This window comes from Sciurus vulgaris (assembly GCF_902686455.1).
Source record: "Sciurus vulgaris genome assembly, chromosome: 4".
In the NCBI taxonomy this organism is placed as follows: Eukaryota; Metazoa; Chordata; class Mammalia; order Rodentia; family Sciuridae; genus Sciurus; species Sciurus vulgaris.
Window position 1 is genome coordinate 30,776,395 of NC_136464.1, and position 20,462 is coordinate 30,796,856.

The 20,462-nt window shown below is 36.2% G+C and overlaps 1 protein-coding gene across 2 annotated transcripts in view; it reads right to left on the minus strand.

Annotated features, from left to right (window-relative positions):
* Positions 1-35: 35 nt before the first annotated feature.
* Positions 36-20,462, minus strand: part of R3HCC1L (R3H domain and coiled-coil containing 1 like) — a 39,660-nt gene continuing 19,233 nt past the window's right edge. For both annotated transcript variants that reach the window (XM_079137827.1, XM_079137828.1), the window contains exons 4-8: positions 19,560-19,735; positions 13,953-14,023; positions 12,993-13,088; positions 12,376-12,516; positions 36-4,292 (exon numbers count right to left, since the gene is read on the minus strand). In XM_079137827.1, the coding sequence (XP_078993953.1) occupies positions 4,225-4,292; positions 12,376-12,516; positions 12,993-13,088; positions 13,953-14,023; positions 19,560-19,735 (552 nt within the window). In that variant the 3' untranslated portion in view covers positions 36-4,224. The remainder of the gene's footprint in view (positions 4,293-12,375; positions 12,517-12,992; positions 13,089-13,952; positions 14,024-19,559; positions 19,736-20,462) is intronic.

Sequence of the window (20,462 nt, forward strand, 5' to 3'; positions counted from 1 at the left end):
AGGGACAAGTTTCACATATGTGGCCAGATAGGGCCTTTCTGCAGAGCAGCAAGAGAAGATCAAAGAAAGACTGCCAAAGTAACATGGACCCCAGCCTCTATTAGGGTCTCTGCCGGGAGAGAAATGTGTGTCTTACACTTGGCAGGCAATCCATTTTCTCTCAGGATCACCACGCATCTCAGGATTGGCCTAAATTTCAGTTCTCAACCAAGTCAACTTTGCATTGAGTGCATTTTTGCAATGGAAAGAAAACATCAAGTCACTCTCTATAGGAACATAAAGATAGATCTGGTTGAGTAAGGGACAAAATAAATTGGAGGGGAATCATTTAATTTAGTGAAGGACTGAACCTGGGAAAGGCCACCATCCCTGCTTGATGTGGCTCCAGTATGCTCTTGCTCATGTGATATAGAAATTCCACGGTCTTCTTGGACATGATTCTTCATCTTTCCTCCACTGACACACACTTAAAAGAGATGATCCTTATAGTTCTGACATCCCTGATGCCAATAAAGGTTGCTCATTACGAACCGCTACAAAGATAAGACCAGCTGTGATTATGTAGTTCCTAGCACACTAACTCTTATCCCCTTAACCTCCCACTGTACTGGGGACAAGAATGCAAAAGGCACACATATTACTCACAACAGCCCCAGCATGTTTCTCTGATCAGACATCCTTCCATGTCTCCTTCCAAGTTTCCTTCCCCAGGCTCAATGCTAAAAGATTAATGAGGTATAAAAGAAAGAAAGGTTAAGGGATAAAAGGAGCAAGAACGTGAAGTCCAGAGACTGTCAACAGAGGCTGCAAAACTAAACCACTGTAGCAGATGAAACAGACTTGCAACTCCCCTCACCCATCACCAGACTATTCACTTTGTAGAGAGTCAAGTGGGACAAGTTCTGGGGTGCTCTCTGTGAATACAAAGAAGTGTTTTCTTCCTTCCTCTCATCCACCAGCTCTTCTTGACTCCCTCATCTCCTTCATTAGGCAGAGGGAGCATTATATTTTGGTGTGGCAGTTTAGGTAAACAAGGGAAGGACTGATTTCCTGTTGGATCCAGCAAATATCTCCCAAACAGTAACAACATTATACTCATGCATGCAGTTAATGGCCTATGAAAGAATGTGCAGCTAGTGGGGGAACATATGGTGAATGATGACTAGATTCAGGCAGGGAGGTTACCCTTTGCTTCTTGCCAGATCTAGTTTCCAAGAAGGCCGGAAAACGCTGGCCAGGCAGACAGCCACCAGCTCTGGTCTCAGTCTTGCTGCCCACATCACACGTTTGATAGGTGCAGCCAGTTCTAATTCCTGGAAAAAGCCACACAAGGGCTGTTCTGTTATACCTCTGAGTTGAAAGGGTAAGACATGGTAAGACTGGTGGCTGGCATGACTTATAACTACAGAGGAATGTTCATAGAATACCAACCACCAAATTACAGATGGAATCAAAAACCTCAGAAGACTTCTACCTCAGCACACTTTGGCCCTGAGAGGAACTAAAGTACTAGGAACCTCAGCTTATTCTTCAGAAGCTAACTTACATTTGTTCTACAAAGTCTTTCAGTGTAAGGAGCAAATTCGAAATCACAGGGAATATACTTCTCTACTACAAATTCCAGGTGATCCTTGAATTTAGATACTTGACGTATAGACACCAACACATATGCACAGCAGAGTGCATGAGCTGTCTTCCCAAACATCTAACAAAGGAACCAGTGGCAGCTGCAGAGTGCTCTCCAGTTAACTCCACTTGTGAAAGTAAGGTTAAGGCCTGACTAAGGACTTGATTCCCATCTGGACAAGTTCAAGGCATTCTGTGTTGGCCATGGCAGGACCTCTGACCAATATACATCAACCCTATAATTTTCAAGTGTTGGCTTAAAACAAACAAACAAACAAACAAACAAACAAACAAACAAAAGTCTTTTCTCTGGGTCTGGGTATAAGGATAAACTTGAGAGTTAAAGGTGGCTTATTGCCAGCTGAAAAAAAGGACAGGCTACTATTTATTATACTGCTTTAAAATGAAAACAAAAGTAACTTCTTGAAATTATGAAGTTATAAGAAAATTGGGTCATAAACATGTTACCATTAACAACACCTTTAGGGGCTGGGGTTGTGGCTCAGTGGTGAAGTGCTGGCCTAGCACATGTGGGGCACTGGGTTTGATTCTCAGCACCACCTATAAAATAAATGAATAAAATAAAGATCTATCAACATCTAAAAAAATAAAAAGAGAGAGAAAAAAATAATAACAATACTTTTAAAAGCTACGGTGCTGTCAGAAAAGGGAACCACTCTCACAGGCAAAAGACAGGAGAAGTCAGCTCCTTTTTACTCCCAAGGTCACTTTTAGCCTTGAAGAATCAAAACATGGGCTGGGAGTGTAGTTCAGGGGTAGAGAACTTACCTAGCATTTATGAGACACCGGATTCTGTCCCTAGCAACATACAAACACACTACACACACACACACACCTCAAAAATCAAAACACAGCAAAGATATACCTCAGAAACATAACTATTTGGTATGAAGTCTTGCTTCAATTCCCTACACTTCCTTTCAAATGCAGCCAACTGTTCAAACAAACCTGTCTCAGAGAAGTGTGTTTCATGAGAACAGACAGCAAAAGTCCTGCAATTAAAAGTCAAAATGTAGTAGTGGGGGGAGGGTCAGGAGAACCTCTTATTTAATTCCCCAAACCTGGCATGGAAGAACTAACCATGAACAAGGGCCACTGGAAGAACTGACCAAAAATAAGAAAAACAATGCTAATGAACTGCAAGAGGGCTCTAAAACTGGAATAGCAACAGGGACAGTGGGTCAGGACTAAGCCCCAAGGCTAGTGTCATTTGAGGAATGTTTAAACAACACCCCACTCCACCACGTTCTACGCAATGCTAATAATCTGTTACTGTCATGGGCACTAAATCATTAAAAAAAAAAAAAAAAAAAAAAAAAGGCTCTGCCCTCATTGAAAGCACAATAGCACAAGACACAACTTCTTGCCCCTTCAGCACCTTAAGGCCTACCTAGCACTACCATTTCTCCAGTGTGGAACTACTTTCCAAAACCACCAAGATAAAGCCAGAGTCAATGGCTCTGACCTGTTTAAGTCCTTTAGGAAATCTCTCACTGCTTAGAGGTGTTTATTTCAAACTGGTTGGTAGTCCCTGTAATGGATGGTCTGGTGCTGCTTGCCAACTGCCTCTGGCACAAGCTGAGATCATACCAAGCACATGCTGTGTGCCAGATGTTTTCTGCAGGATGTCAGATTTGACAGATGGGAAAAAGAGAGCTGGGGGTGGTGGTGAAGAAGGTCAAGAAGGAACTACCACATACCAACCTAGGAGAGCCACTTTGGGAATACACTCTGGAGCAGAGAGATGATGAGCTCTCTACTCACTGGGATTAATGTACAACATTATAGGCATGAAGGTAAGAGAAGAGCTGCTCTCCTGCTTCCTTGTGGAAAAGACAAAATTTGATATATACCAGAGTGTCATAAAATGGTCTTTAATCTCTCTTAAAACACATTACTGCTTAAACTGAAACTGGTACACAGCTCCCCAAGACTGGCTTAAGATGAGGAATGAAGCTGGCACCTGGCTGCTATGCAGCTGGAACAGCACCAGGTACTGAACTCAGTAAACTCTGGAGTCCAAATATCCACATCTGCTGCAGTTCGCCAACTGTAGAGTTCTGGGACTGGGAGTGGAGATTCTATGTAATGCCAACTACACCAGACACTGTTCCGTCTCTTTGTACTAAGTGCTTCCTACTTGCCCTCTGATATTGCTGTTCCCAGCTCTGTGAGGTACTAAAGAATGCTCTGCCTTTGCAAGGCCTAAATCTGCCATCATAGAAGGTTTGAATCCTCTTTTTCTGTTTTGCCTTTGCTTTAGACATTTTGGGAAGTGTGACTCACACTAACATGACTTGCCCTGTCCGAGGACTTTTGGAAGTCACATCTTCCATGTTTCTTCCCAACTGATGGCTCCCTTTTATACACCGTAGTGCAATTCCAAAGAGCTGCATTTAGGAGTGAAGACAGGAGTCTATCTTCTCTCTATATACTCAGTCACTCTTTGTCTTGATGGCCTTTTCTCTTTCTTTAACATGCACATCTGCATGTACATGGCTGTGGAAGGATCCTCTTATCTGAAGACTATGGAAACACTTTTTGATTCATGGAATTATCTCTTTCATTGCATGATGTTCAAACTGCAGACTGGTCTCTGCCTTCCCAAATGTCTTCTCGTTGCTTGGCTTCCAATCGTTTTCTCTCTGTAAATAAAGGCAATGTTTAATGTGGTTGTGTACTTCAAACAACTAGTGACTCTCAATTTAAAGTACAAGGAAAATTTTAATCATGATTCAGGGAGACTTCACAATCACCTTTTACCTGATTCCTGAAGTTAATGCCTTTAACTTAACCAAGAGCTTTGTAAGTGAAAACAATGTTGTTTTGTTTTTGTTTTTGTAGTGCAAGGGATCAAACCCAAAGCCTTTCACATGCTAAGCATGCACTCTATCACTGAGCTTCACTCCTAGCCTCACTGTAAGTCTTTTATATAATCAAAAGAGGGAGATATCGGATAATGGAAACTAAAAGTATACGAAATAAGTTAGAACCTAGCAGGATCAAGATTCTAGTCTTGCTTATATGTATTTATTTTAATTCCACTTTTCAACTGTGTTCTGTGCTTTCATATAATTGTCCCTTGTTCCTAGAAGTGTATTGATCTTCATTAATATTTCAACAGGAATCAATCATATGTTTTAATATTCTCTTTCTACTCTTGCTCAAATAGAAACAGCAGTGACTTGGTTTTGCTCAGATCTCCCTACTACCTACCGCCTTACTGAAAACACATTTTAGAGGCAAACCAAATTTCATTATTTTGCAGAGCACTTCCAGGAGTCAAAAATCTTGGGGAATATGTGATTCCAAAATGGGAAAATGACCAAATATAATGAAAGGAAAATAAGGACTATTTCTAAAAACAAACAAAAAAAGTATGAATCTGAGTAATCCTTCTTCAATTTTTAATACAGAAGCTTATTTTTTCATAACTCCTTGACCAAGACCTGAGACAAGATTGTGGCATGTGCCTGTTAGTCCCAGTTACTTGGGAGGCTGAGATGGGAGGACTTACTTGAGTCCAGAAGCTGGAGACCAGTCTGGGTAACATAGCAAGACCTCATCTCCAAACAAGCAACAACAAAAACATAACATACATGACACCTTTGTTAGGTGTCATTACACAAGTTCTAATTTTATGCCTATTTATCTTGACACTATAAAATGCGTGATAAGCTTTTAAATGCTTCTTTTCAAGGACTACTATCTATTCTAGACTGATAATGTCTTAAAGACTTTGCAAGTAAGTCATGAGCCAAGAGGACTGCAGAAATCAAGGTGAGTATAACACTTGCTCTTTGAACATCTCTTTTCAAATCAGCAGAAGTCCTTAGAAAACTCCTGAGCTATATCTGATTGTACTTTAAGGCCAAAAAAGTTGGTCAGGAAGCTGCCTGGCACTTGGAAATGTGAGAGAAATTCCCTGCTATTTGGGCACCATCTTGTGGCATGATCTGAATACAGCAGCAAAGTTACAAGAGGCAAAAAATGGGGGTCCACAAACTGTGAACTAAAAGCTAATTAGTTCGTACAGTGAGTGAGTAGCCTGGGACTGAGCTATAAAACAGACTTGAATTGGGTTGAGATTCTCCAGAAGCCAGCATGAAGGATAAATGGCTTGCCCAAATGATTCCAGGATTTCTGGGAAGGCAGTGTAGTTTTGATTCTTAGAAACATGGAAGTTAGGAGATCTAAAGGCAAAGGCAGACCTGGACGAAATCAACTAAAAAACTAGTTCTAGATTCCAAGGAAAAGTGAAGAAATCAGAAAACTGAATTATCAGAACTCAAAATTTCTAATAAGGTAGGAAACAAGTCAGAAAGGTAATATAAGAGTTAAAGAAAAGATACCCCAGGAACAACAGAAAAATATGACTAGCCCATAATCCACAATTCCAAAATCAAAACAGTTCTGAAAACAAAGGTGTTTTGTTTTGCTTTGCTTTTTAACAAAAGTTTGGATTAAAACTCAGTGATGGCAAAACCTGAAATGATACAAGGCTGTTTATAGTCTTTATATATTCCATTTAATGGAAAGTCACACACTGCTATAGATATGTTGATGTGTTTTATTTTGAAGTTATGAAACATGTTTTATGGATTATTTTACCTTTCTAAAATCTGGAAAGTTCAGAATTCTAAAACAGGTCTTACACTAATGCTTTCTAATAAAAATCTAGCTCAGTATTACCAAATATATGTAAATGTAAGAGAAAATCCTGGTGCTAAACAATATGAGAAAACTAGTAACACAGGAAGACAAACTGATAAGCACAAAGCGAAAATGTGAGGCATAAACTTAGAAGTGCAGAACATATAGCATAGAAGAATATAGATTGGATAAGATTTTAAAAGTAATTTCTTCATTTTTAAAGTGAGAAAACAGACTCTTGGGGAGCTTACGTGACTTGTCTAAGGTTACATAATAAGTGAAAGAGCTGAAGCTGGAACCCAGGTCCTTATTTTAATCAGTATACTTTCCACAAAAAGGGGAAAAAAATGAAAAAATATATTGACAGAAAGATAAACCTATTGTCCCTTCATTAAAGAGAAAAGAAAGCAGATAACAGCTGACAGACTGCATGAAACAAAGCTATTAACTTTACCTCTAATAATTAAAAGGAGGTAAACAAAGCCCAATAGCAACCATAAGGGCAAGGAACTAAGGGAGAAAAGAAGATAAGCAGGAAATGATAAACCTAAAATATTCAGAAAAACTTGGACCTGAAGACTTTCAATCTGTAGTATAATAAAATGACAATTTATGTATTAAATGAATTGACTGACATCATGGAGTGGTCAGTTAACCACTTCTCATTGAGGAAATGGAAAGCATTGAAGATTGAAAGGGCCAGTCTAGTGTAATGTGTTTTTAAAAGAAAGAAAAGGAATGTAGACTTTCAAACATTACTTCTAAACCTAAGATAAATTATCACAAAATCCACTTGCAGTCACCTACAAAGTAATAATCAACATGCTTTGTAAAAGAACAAGTCTGGTCAAACTAATTTGATTGCCTTCTTTGGTGAAGTGACAAACTTGGTACACATCAAGGAGAAGTAACCAAAGTAACCTTTGTTTGGGACACTGGGGATTGAACCCAGGAGTGCTTAACTACTGAGCCACACCCAAAGCTCCTTTTATTTTGAGACAGGGTCTTGCTGTTTAGGGCCTCACTAAATTGCTGAGGCTGGCCTCAAACATGTGAGATCCTCCTGTATCAGCCTACCAAATTGCTGGGATTACAGGCATGTGCCACCATGCCTGGCTCTTCTAAGTAACCTTTTAATTTTAGCAAGGTTTTAGATTTTAAATTTACCAAGTATTTATATGACCATCAGTATAATGGGAAAATATCATCCAGATCTTATAAGGAGGCATTTAATTCTGGAGAAAATGATAATCATTGTATTAAATAGTTAGCATGAACACAAGGAACCAGTGGTACTCATTTTAGCAATACTTGCTGAACTGGTCAGCTAGTCCGAGGGGTTGACATTTTCATCTTTGATTTAGGTAAAGGAAGTAAGTTTATCAAGCAACAACTGACACCAAAAAATTGGGAAACACAGCATCTCAGGGGGAAAAAAAACACATTAAAAATATTGTTAGAAATGACACAAACTTGAAACAACAAGAAAAAAAAAAAAAAGACACCATGAAAATACCTGAAGGCCTAGATTAGGAGTCGGCATCATAGCACTGTCCTTTAAGGCAGAATAATGGAATGCTTACAAAGGTTTTCAGAAGGTAGCAACTGCTAATTTGTTGTATTACAGTTGACTTGGTAGAGAGATGACTTTAAGGTCCTTAGTGATTTAATTAATCAAACTAGGTGATCAACTGTGTATTTATTCTTCTATTTCTCTGAACCAAAATATGGTCTTTTAGTACCAATTAATCACCTCCCCTAAGAGTAAAATGAAAATTATGAAATAAAATTATAGTAGGCTTTGAAAATGAGAGGGCAGCTTGTTCTGAGAGGTAATGAGATCCATCTTCAATTCTAGGTAGGTACAAATGTTTGGAAAAGCGGAACACGGAAAATTTTACATATATTCCTGAGTTTGGTCTTATACTGGTTTAAAACACATGATTAAATTAAACAAAAGCACTCCAAGATGATCTATATTTTCTTTTTCCACTCTTAGGGTAGCTCTGATTTGTTATGCACTCTGCTGAACTAAAAAACACTTTTCTCATGTTCAGGGACCATGTACTAAAGCTCTCTTCCTCCCAATATGTAAAATGTGATTCACTTAAAATGATTTGGGTACTTCCCTTTTCCTAAAACTTTCCAGAAGAACTTATATTTATGAGTCTCCTTTTCAAGACATAGATTTCTCATAAAAAGGGTAAGAAAAATTTAAGTATGGTGGGAAAACCTAGCAGCTAAAGTATTTAAAACTCAAAATTACAAATTTCAAATTCATTCATTAGGAGGGTTTCATATGCAGTGTTCAACTCTGGACTTAGAAAAGAAAAACATGGAGGACATAAGAGTTCAGAGTAAAACCACAAGATTTGTGAAGAAAAACTGAAGTAATAACCAATGTCATTAGAGTATTCAGTCTAATGTGCTGAGTATCTTTCTATGTCCCAGTACTATGGCAGGCAATAGAGCTTTTTGAGTAGGAGAAAGAAGGGCTGGAAGATTATTACACAGTATTAATGAAAGTACCTATACCAGTAAGGTATATAGTTTTCAATTTCCATGCTAATTTTGGACAACTGGAAATGGAAATGGTCATTTCAGTACTCACCAAGAAAGAATATTATGATTGATTAGCAATATTTGCCATGTATGATGGATAAGGAGCATATAATACAAATTTGTCATTACTTGGTTCTTATTTAGAACACTAATTTCTCATTAGTAATTTGAAAGAACAGTAACTTAAATTTGTAAAGTACCTTGCTAAACATTTTTACATATTTTAACTTATATTGTGCTCAAAAAATCCCCCCTGGTTAGGTAGGGTAAGCATTATTTTCACTTTGTTGGAAAGTGGGGCAAAGAGAGGCATAACTGACTTGCCCAGGGCCACACAGCTAGTTAATGGAAAAATCTCTATTAGAACCCAAATTCCCTCATTCTTAAATGATTTGCCCTTAGTCTTTATAGTTAAAGGTTGTTAGAACAGAATGATGTCCAGATGTTCTATATTTCTACTAAGGGAAAAAGTAGAGGAAACTGGTTTCAACTACCATGCAGAGTTAAGTCAGACCAAAGGAAGAGTTTTCTAACAGTGAAACTTCTAACCACTGGTACAGATAACTAAAATGAAGCCTGTTATATGAAATTCTCTGGAGATCAAAAACATTTATATATAATGTTTAGATATAAATGAATGTTTTAAGTCTCCAGAAAATTGTGTGTGTAAAATTTTTCCCCCTGGGGGAAAAAATGTCAATTGTCTTAAAAGTTCATCTGGAAGGATTATAGTATTATAGGTATGTGGGTTTTAATTAAAAAGACCTATATTCAAATCTCTATTCTCATTTTACCAGATAACTGACCTTAGATAGTTACTTACCTTCTCAAGGCCAGCTCTAAATTGAAGATATCACCTGTCCCAAAATTATCATGACACAATACTATCACAACATTTCATATTGACTATCTGGAATTTCCAGTCCCTTTTCATTTAAAAAAAATTATATATACACACACACATATTTTTTTATTATTATTATTTTTTTTTTTTTGCAGTGCTGAGGCATTCTGCCAACTGAGCTATATTCCCAGCCCACACACATATATGTTTAATTTTGAAATGATAGGAAAACTGGAGGTCTGGTTCAATGGTAGAATGCTTGCCTAGCATATGCAAGGCCCTGAGAAATCCAATCCCAGCACAGTAAAAGAGAAAGAGGAAGAAAAAGAAGAAATAAGAGGAGAAACAATTGCTTCAAATATGTAAAAGCAGTCCATATTTTCTTCCTTACTCAAGGCACATATCTCCACTATATTTTTAAGTCTTAAAGAGGAACCAAACCATGCCTTCTAATTCTAAGTAGGAAGGATGGTGCTTGGCACAGGGTAGGTGCTCAGTGAATGCCAAATGGAGGTGACAGAGCATTACAGAAATTTTAAAATAAAAGTAATGACGAAGAATCACGCACTGAAATCTATGCTCGATTCACTATATAATGACAATGCTACTATTAATAAAAACAGCAACAGCTAATATTTATCATATACTAATTATAGACCTATTGATACAGAAGTGAGAATTTCTAGTTTCTAAAGATGACTAAGTAATTTTCATGGATTATCTCATCTGATTTCCATTTTGTGGATGAGAAAACAGAGGCCTCCTGAGACTAATTTGCATAGGTCACAGTAAATGTCAGAGATAAAGCATGGACCCAAGCAATCTGATTCCAGTCTATAATGTTATCCACTGTGTTGTGCTGATTACACTTGGACCAAGAATACAGGTTCTGCTTAATACCTAAATAAGACATTTAATTTTCACAGGGAAAAATAAGAAATTAAGTAAGAAGCTTTGAACTCCATGTAGACAAGTACATGAGTACTTGGCTCAATAAGAAAGATGCCAGAAAGAGACTCAGCAGGAAATTTTCCATATGCACATTATAAAGAATAGGAGCGCTTTGAAGCAAAATAAAGGAAGAGTTCAAATAGCCCTGTTATCAATAGATAGGAGAAACCTATCAAAGAATTTCAGAAAAGCAACAGGATATTTAACCAACAGTCTCATTTTTAAATGCATCATTGAAACGTCCTTTGTAGAGCAAGACATTTAAAACAAATACTTCCAATGGAGTTGCATGCTGATGTGCCTATAGAGAACTCAAGGGAAATGCTCAAGATGACATCCATGTAAAACAAACATTGTAGCATTTGCAGAGATACAGGTAACATTACAGTGACAGAAGCATGGTACACTGCTAAAGGAGTCATATCTCCTCCTTTAGATACCACTGTTGTTACTCTCTACTCATCTTTTGAGATAACTATAGTTATCACGCAGAAGTCATATTCCTCAGAGATAATCAATTAATACAGGGTAAAAGACACTGCACATTCTTCTTTAATCTAGTTCTGTTATTGCCATATAAAAAAACCAGGGGAATCTTCTCCTGTTTCTATAGTCTGTAAGAAGCCTTTGGGTGAACAATGTATTGGGAAAAAAAATCAAAACTGCCTCATTATAATCATTAAGTTTCAAAAATTATTTCAGTTCAACTCTGAAACTCTAGCACCTGCCATGACACACTCTGTCACTGGTTATCTGGCCAATGCAGCTGAGAGTCCGCAAGCTGCCTGCTATCACCAAAGCAGAGTGGACAGGAAGTATTAATGGCCTTGTTAGACTGGCAATAAACAAGGAGTTTGAAACTTCAATTCATTTAATGGAAAAATGAAGTTACTTTTCAAGTAAGTGGAATTTTCAGAATAAATTGCCTCCACAGATTCCACAGATCTGGGGCTAAGGCAATGAGACTGTCTAAAGTCTGAAGGTTGATAAAAAGTACTTAAGTGCCAAGCCTGAGGCCTACGTCTTTACTACAATTCAAAAGCCTATAAAGGGGAGAAGCATTTTAACCTCACTCCAAACTATAAGAAAAACACTATTTATGGATCAGTGTGAATATTTTCTGAGAAATCTTAGGCACCAGAAAATCATTAGAGGACAGGTCAATCTAGATATACTCTAATTGAGTCCTTTAGGACGATCTTAAAAAGAAAAAAATTCCTCTTACACATATTATTATCAATGTCAGTTGCTAACTTTTCCTTAATTTGTCTTCCACCTAAGATTGAAGTCATTTGATAACAGCATGGTGATATCATGGCAATTATGGTCCAATAAAACCATAGCAAATACATTTTTCTGTCTGGGGGACTGAAATGTTTTCATAGGAAAATTTTTCCATATTTGGAGCAAAAACTACAGAAAAAGCCAGGAATGAGCTGAGAAAACCAACCTATCTCTTGAAAAACAACAGCAGGAACATGGATTAGGGTGCCGTGGTATATGGAACAGGAAAGAAATTTTGATCCTAAAAAATCTACCTCCTGAATGTAAGGCTTGAAAACAATTTCTATACATGTGAGAGGCTTCTACAAAATGGAAATGACAAATGAAATGGGTTTTGTTCTTTATTTAACAAAACAAAACAAAACAAAACCCACACACATGACTTAAAGTGAACTGTAAGGGGACTAGAGAAGAACACTATTGTGTCAGCTCACCTCGGGCTTCTTGCAATTTCTTTAGCTCTGCTTCCCGTTCTGTTTTGCTTTGTTTGCTTCGGACACCAAGAGCACTGATAACTAACCTTCTGGCTAGGGCTGCTGAAGTCTCAGGTCTCTCCTTTGCTGGCTGGAGGAACTCTACATGGGAGAAAGGGAGGAAGAAGGAGGGAGTAAGGAAAAGAAAGCACTGCAGCACTGAGTGATTTAACTCAGTAATTAACACACAAAATAGACTAACAAGGGCTGCATCAGCAGTAATTAATACAAGCCTGATAGATGACATCAGAGGAAATTAACGTGGCAAAGCACAATCTTAGCTTCACTATCTGCATTAACATAATTTCTTACAGTGACTATCAAACAGCTAAAACAGAAGTAAACTAGTTAGGATTGACATCAGAAACTGGTTGCTGCCTTGCTTGCAGGAAGTATTTCCCATTCTCCAAGTTACATTCAGATGGCATATTTCCAACATGGAAATTTTGTTCTTAATTATACTTCCTTTAACATGAAAAATAAAACTGATGTCTTTAGAACTCTGGATGGTATACTCTGTTGGAAAGAGCAATAATATCACCATCAACAAGGAAAACACTCAGAAAGTAAAAGCTCACCAGCATAAGCTCTAGCTTTGGCTTTGGCTGCTCTTGTGGCCTGTGACAAGGGCCGGATCTTCACCATGGTATGTTTAATACCCAGAGCATCGCGAGCTACAAGGAAGAACAATCATAAAGAAGGAGAAGACAAGAAGTGAAGTGATACAGAAGGCAATTTAGGACTAGTTCTTAGAATGTATATTTCACAGATGTTACTTTTTTTATTCACAGCAAGAAATTATGTTGTAAGTTATATACAATCAATGAAGAATTAATAACTATGGCTCTATGACCAAATCCAGACAACCCACCTGTTTTTGTAAATAAAATTTTATGAAACACAGCCATACCCATTTGTTTGCACATAGCCTGTGGCTGCTTTTTTCTGCTACAACAGCAGAGTTAAGTAGTGACAGAAACCGTTTCTTCACAAAGCTCATAATTTATTTACTGTTTGGACTTTTATAAAATAAATTGGTAAGCCCATGTTCTAGGTGGTCCACATGGAAACCAGCCTTCCCAAATCTCTAATTTCTCTGAATGCCTCTGTATCAGACCTATTTTGAGCTCAATGACACATGTGCAAAAGGTCCAGTCATATATCCAGAGAGTAGGCATTGTTTCTCACTGTATAAGTTAAAGGACTACTTCAAATTCATTTGTCAGAGGGAAAAAATAAATAAGATTTAGTCCCACTGCCTTCTTAAATCTCTATCTGAATCTGTTCATGCACTATCATGACTGACAGCTAAATGTGCAGTAACCCTGGAAGGAGTTGACTATCTCTCCAAATACCACTGGATTAAGGTGAAAAGAAAAAGTGAGAAAATGGAAAGCATAATGCCTTAAAAATCTTAATTCTATTACCTTAGGAGATGAGTAAAATGCCAACTGGCTGGAATAGAAGGGAATAAAAACAAGCAGCAGGTGGAAATGGACAATGAGAAAGGAACATTGAAATGAACTGGGTATGAATACCTGTAATTGGACTGGAGAACACTCCTAGGGCATGTGTATCATCCACCCATTTAATATCAAATCCTTTCTTTCTGTAACAACAAACAAAACAATTTTATGTCTTAAAATACATTTTCCTTTTATGAAACATCTTTCAAATACAGTTGTATAAAGCATTTCATGAGAAACAAACACTCAATGAGAACACAGGTGGAATGGAGATAATGACACACCAAAAAAGCCTGGAGGACAGAAGACATTGAATTTTAAAAGCAATAATATCACCATAAAGAACTATCTCAGAGTATTTTACATTCTCAGCCATTTTATAGACATCAACTAATTAATCCTCACAAGTCTCTTGGGGAGGCAAAGTATTCAATGTCCTATTTATAAGAGATGTTCTTATGGGCAGAGAATAAGAAAAGATGGAAAGAGCAAGCAGGGGAGGTAAAATAATATAGGAGGAGGAAGAAGTGGTCTGAGAAGGTCACCTGGATTTAAAGCAAATATAAACTGTCATGAGTAGTGGCAAAAGATGGTATTATGCAAGATGCCATTCAAATTCTAAAATAAGAAAGTAATGGGAAAAAAAGCTATAACAATAGAGGCTTACATATTCTCTTTTTACTTCTGGAAGGGAGGTAAGAAAGATGGTGGCAACATCAGAAAAATGGAGAAAAAAGAAACCATTGTAAGAAACATCAAACCAGATTACAACTAAAAGAATGAACGTTTACATACCAGAACAATACCTTTATTTTGGAACAGAGCTATACAGAATACACAAAGAATATCAAGATGATGACATATACTTCGTATTTTTTCATCTAAAAGCTAACTGTTCGTAGACTCAATAGAGTTCACTGTAAAAAAGCAAGGGTTTGAGGGTCAACTGTAAATGGATTCAAGGTTCTGCCACCTTGAGACCATGGGCAGGTTTAAACTCTTGAGGCTAGGTCTGCTCATCTGTAAATTCAAACGCAGTATCTTTGTCATTAGGTTGTGAAAATGGAAATGAGATCATCCCTGACAAGACCAAAAATGTGGCATTCAGCACTCAGTGGGCATCTTATAAATGAATGGTGCACATAATTATTATTAATGACAATGATCATCAGAAAGATTATTAATACTGATGAAGATGGTGGTGAAATTATAAAGTTGACTCTGGTATCTTATTCAGACATTATTACAGATTTTGTACCATGACCTCTTTTAAAAATTTTTTATAAAAATATAAAGAAAAAAAAAGACAATTGCTTAAATATCTTTCTTCTTTAATTAGACAAGAAAAAAAAAATTCCTTTGAAGGAAAATAAAGGAGGCTTTGAAGATTAGTCAGAGAATTTCCTGGATAAAGGTAAGATGGGGGTGGGACAGGGAAGAATAGAGTTACTTTATATTAGGTATAGAAGAGTAAAGGGAGAGGAAGGAGTATGGGGGAAGGAATGATAGTAGAGTGAAACAGACTCCTCATGTACACGTATGACTACATGACCGATGGGATCCCACAATTATGTATAATCAGAAAAATGAGAGGTTATACTCTATTTATGCATGATCTATCAAAATGTATAAATAAATGCATTCTACTGTCAGGTACAACTAATTAGAATAAAATTAAAAATTAAAAATTAAAAAAAAAAGGTAAGATTAACCATGGCATAAAATGACCACAGGGGTTGAAAAGTGAAAAGGTTCAATAGTAAGTCTATACTATATGATAGTTTACAAAACAGATGGGAAAAGACAGATGGCTTTTGAAGGGTCTTTTAGATTTTTGGATTTCATAACCCTTAAAAATCTTTTTTGGGAACACTTCTGGATTTGACAGAAAAACGGTCTTACAGGTAAGATTAGGAAGAAACAAGGCAAAGGGAAGTAAACAATTCACAAGAAATTAACTATTTTTGAGGAAATTCTAGACATCAAAAAACAATCCCTGGTTTTACAAACTGTTATTATTAATGACAATCTAAGGTAGTTCTAATTTGCAATGCAGTATCATTGGCTTCTAACTGATACTGGGTCTTAACATAATTGTAATTAATTAGACTGACTGACCTATACTACCCATTTAGAATAAGGTTTATGCCATAGATTAACTGTCCTCTAGGATTCATTTATTTCTTCTTTCTTCAGTTGCAGAACTGATGATCTCCCACAGTCAAGTTTAGCTGATTAAACAAGTACACAGCTGCCTGTTAGTTTTGTGCATTTTACAACTTTATATAAAAACCAAACATTTGTTTTTATAAATAAAGTTTTATTTTATAGTTTACAGCTACACACACTTGTTTATATATTGTCTATAGCTGCCTTTGTAAAGAAACAGTACAGTATTGTCTAAAATATTTACTATCTAGTCCTTTAAGAAAGTCTTAGGGACTTTATCCTAATGTATAATCTTATGAATTCTAGATGTAAATAAATTGAATTTTAAATTTATAATCAGACAACAGACTTGACACATATTTCCAATATTTAAATATTAAGTGTTTACTAATTGATATTGACTTTTCCTCAAGACCCTGTACATCTTTTTCATAATAACGTGTTTCCTGGATTACCTCTTTATTCCTATGGCTTAATTTTTTCTTGTAAGTTAGATTTACAGAGGTATAATTGACTCCTTTATCTTCTCCCTCATGTCTGCCCCGTTTTGTAGTACTAGGGATTGAATTACAGTCCTGTATATGCTAGGCAAGTGCTCTACCACTGAGCTATATCCTCAGCCCTTTTTATTGTATGTTATCTTTTTTTGAGACAGTTTCACTAAAGCTGCCCAGGCTAGCCCCAAACTTGCAATTCTCCTGCCTCAGACTCCTGAGTAGCTTGGATTACAAGCATGCATCAACTCCCCTAGCTATTTTCTCCCATAAATACATCAACTATATACATATCAAGAGCACAATTGTTCTCAAGCTCAATCACATCAGCTAGACTTGACATTCTCATCACATGAGTTAAATTAAATTAAATCAATGAAATATGAATGTAAAGAAGAGTTGTGTCTATAAAAACTGCTGAATGCTTTTGAAGACTAAAGAAAGGCAAAATCACTAATCACTTTTTATTATTGATAATAAAAACTATTATCAATTATGTTTGATAAAAGGTAAAAGAGTTATAAAAGAAAAAAGTTTAGTCTATAAAAATATGCACTCAGGTAATGAAAATATAAAGTTCCTACTCCACTTTAAAAAAATTAAATTATAAATTGCAGATGAGGCATTATGAGGGTGATTTAAAAGAAAGAACTCTTATCAACACACTAATGACTTAAAACGCAGAGGGAGGTGGGATGGGACTACATTAAAAGACTGGCAAGTGAGTGAATTCCATAAATGGAATTTATGTACTAAATTAAAATAATTGTGACAAATAACAAGTTTTTAAAAACATTCTCCATTTGACTATTTCTGAGTGGCCAGGAAAACCTTAAATCAATAATTTAATTTAGAGATATCTCTCCAAGTATCCTTGGCACTTGGCAGGAAAAAAACACATCCTTCTCAGGAGAAATCCTCTTCTTTCATTGTAGACCTCAATTCCCATAAACAAAAGTCTAAGGATTATCAGTGCACAGTAAAAAATAACTAAGACCTGCCCCACCCCACCCTACACACACAAAGAAAGTCATTGTGAGCAGGGATTTGCAGAAACAAAAGATACTGAAACAGGGCCCATGGGTATAGTTCAGTGGTACAACTGACCTAGCATGAGCGAAGTCCAGGGTACAATCAATCCCCAGTACCACCAAAAGAAAGATACCAGAAACTAAACTAAAAGGACTTCAGGTAAAGGAACTACCACACAAACACTACAGAAGGTCTATACACTTAAAATATATTATGTTTGATATCCTTAAAAAGAAGGAAAAAAAATGAAAAATTTGAAGAAAGCAAATTGAAAAAATGACCATGCAACCAGGTATGGTGGTGCATGCCTGTAATTCCATCAACTCAGGATGCTGAAGCAGGAGGGAGCCAGCCTAGGCACATCAGTAAAACCCTGTCTAAAGATAAAAAAATAAAAAGGTCTGGTGATATGGTTCAGTATGTAAGGCACTCGATTCAATCCCCAAAACTACAATTGATTAATCAAATAAAAAATAAATTTAAAAATGTCATGTAGATTTTTAAGATGAAAAATTTTGAAAACTGGAAAATATAATAAATGAATTTTAAAAACATAATGGATGTATTAAACAGCAATTAAGCATAACTGAAGAAAAAAATGAGTGAATCAGAAACTAAAACCAAAAGAATTATTCAGAATGCAACTAAAGGTATATGAAAGAAGTAACATAAAGATTAAATGAGTAGGTCTAATATACATATAATTGGCAGGATATTAGAGGAGGTAAAAGAAAGACTGGAGTAAAGGCAATATTTGAAGAGATGATGACTAAGATCTCCAAAATAAATGAAAAACATTAATCCACTCATTTAATAAATCCAAATGATATAATCTCAGTCAGGTTAAATAAAAAGAAATCTATAAAGCCCACATCACAGTGAAGACGAAAAATAACAAAGAGAAACTCTTAAGAGCGTACAAAGAGAAAAGACAGATCACAAGCAGAAGTGACAGTTGTCAAAATATCAGTTGACTTATCATTAAGGGGAAGTCAGAAGACAGTAGAAAATCTTCAAATTTCTGAGAGAAAAATAAATTGCTAATCTAGAATTCTATACCCAGAAAAAATGCCTTTCAAGAATGAAGCTAATGATTTCAGATGGAAGATCCAAATGACGAATACAGAAAGAAGATAAATCTAAATGCTGATACATAAAGGAAAAAAAAATGTCAAATGGAACTAAGAGAAAAAACAAAAAGGAATCGAATAGTCATAATAGTTGGGGAAGGGAGAAGTGGGAAATGGAATTAAAAAGTCCTTATAATGTTTAGATGGAGGGGGGAAAATTTTAATTTAACCACTGGTAAGTTAAACATATATTTTATAATTCTAAAATAACCACCAAAGAATAGAAACTGATTATCATTGAAAAAAGTGGAATATATAAAAAATATTAAAAGAAGACTAGAAAGAAAAAGGACAAACAAACACACCCAAAAAGATGGCAAGTAAATATAAAATACATATTTGGAAATAAATCCAAATGTATCAATAATTACAATAAATGGAATGTATGTACCATGAAGGTGGTTTTAGGAGGCAATTATGATGATTCTTAAATGATAAAATAGAGTCTAGAAAGGCTATCTGGCATTTTTGAAGAACTCAGGAGTAGATGGATATAAAAGATTTCTTCCTTTTTTTTTTTTTGTACTGGGGATTGAATTCAGAGTCGCACCCCAGCCCTATTTTGTATTTCATTTAGGGACAGGGTCTCACTGAGTTGCTTAGTGCCTTGCCATTACTGAGGCTGGTTTTGAACTCTCCATCCTCTTGGCTCAGCCTCCCGAGCCACTGGAATTACAGGAGTGCACCACCGCACCCAGCTACTAAAGATTTCTAATGGACCTGGATAATAAAACAAATAAATCTAATGCTAAAATAAACAAAAGGGAATATGAAAACAAGATGACTTTTCGGAAGACACATTAAAGACTTCATCCCACCTTCCCTAATATCCATAACCACTAGCAAATACTTACTGATAACTGCAGAAAACCCGTAGAAGGTCTTCTGTACGAAATTCTTGGGGGAAGTCATAAATTTCAATGACATGTGGGAACTCACATTCACTGAGATCAATATCAGGAACTTCATGGTTGTAATAATCAAATCTAGGTTCCTGGATGCTTTCCCTGTTCTTCATATTCCCTGAAAACTAGGAGGAGAAGCATATAAGTGACTGCTGACATCAAATCAAGGCATTATAAAATATCCTCTCACATATTAAAAAATCCTGTTTCCCTGTCTCCATGTTCCCATTCCTTAAACTTTCACACTATCTCTGTATTTATGTTATTCATAATACACACAATGATGACCAGATGTTTACCATCCAGTTTATATTATAAATGTGGGATAACTGAAAAGGTGTTGAAATTCCAGTGGATGGTCAATGCATGAAACTTGTACCTAACAACCAGTAATGGGAGCAAATATAGTCTCCTCACAGGGCTGGGGATGGAGTTCAGTGGTAGTGTTTATCATATACAATGCCTTAGGTTCAATTCTCAGCACCACAAAGAAAGGAACTTGTTAAGACAAATGTAATTATACTAAAAATTCCTAGCATGAGAGTTCCCTAAAGAAGTTCTCACTAACAGTGGGCTAGGGAAGTAGAATTAATGGTAATGAAAAGTATCTAAAATTCTACTATCCTATTAAAAAACAAAACACAACACAACAATCCTAAAGGCTATTAACTATTTCACAGTAAACAGAAGGGGAAGGGGAAAGAGGGAAGCAGCAGCAAGATCATGACAATCATGGCTCACTCACTTGTTATAAAACCTAGACGCAACAACTGTCCAATGCAAAGAGCTGCCAGATCCTTAGTGTATCTATCTGCTCTTCGTTGACCAAAATTCTAACTAGCTCCCTTCATG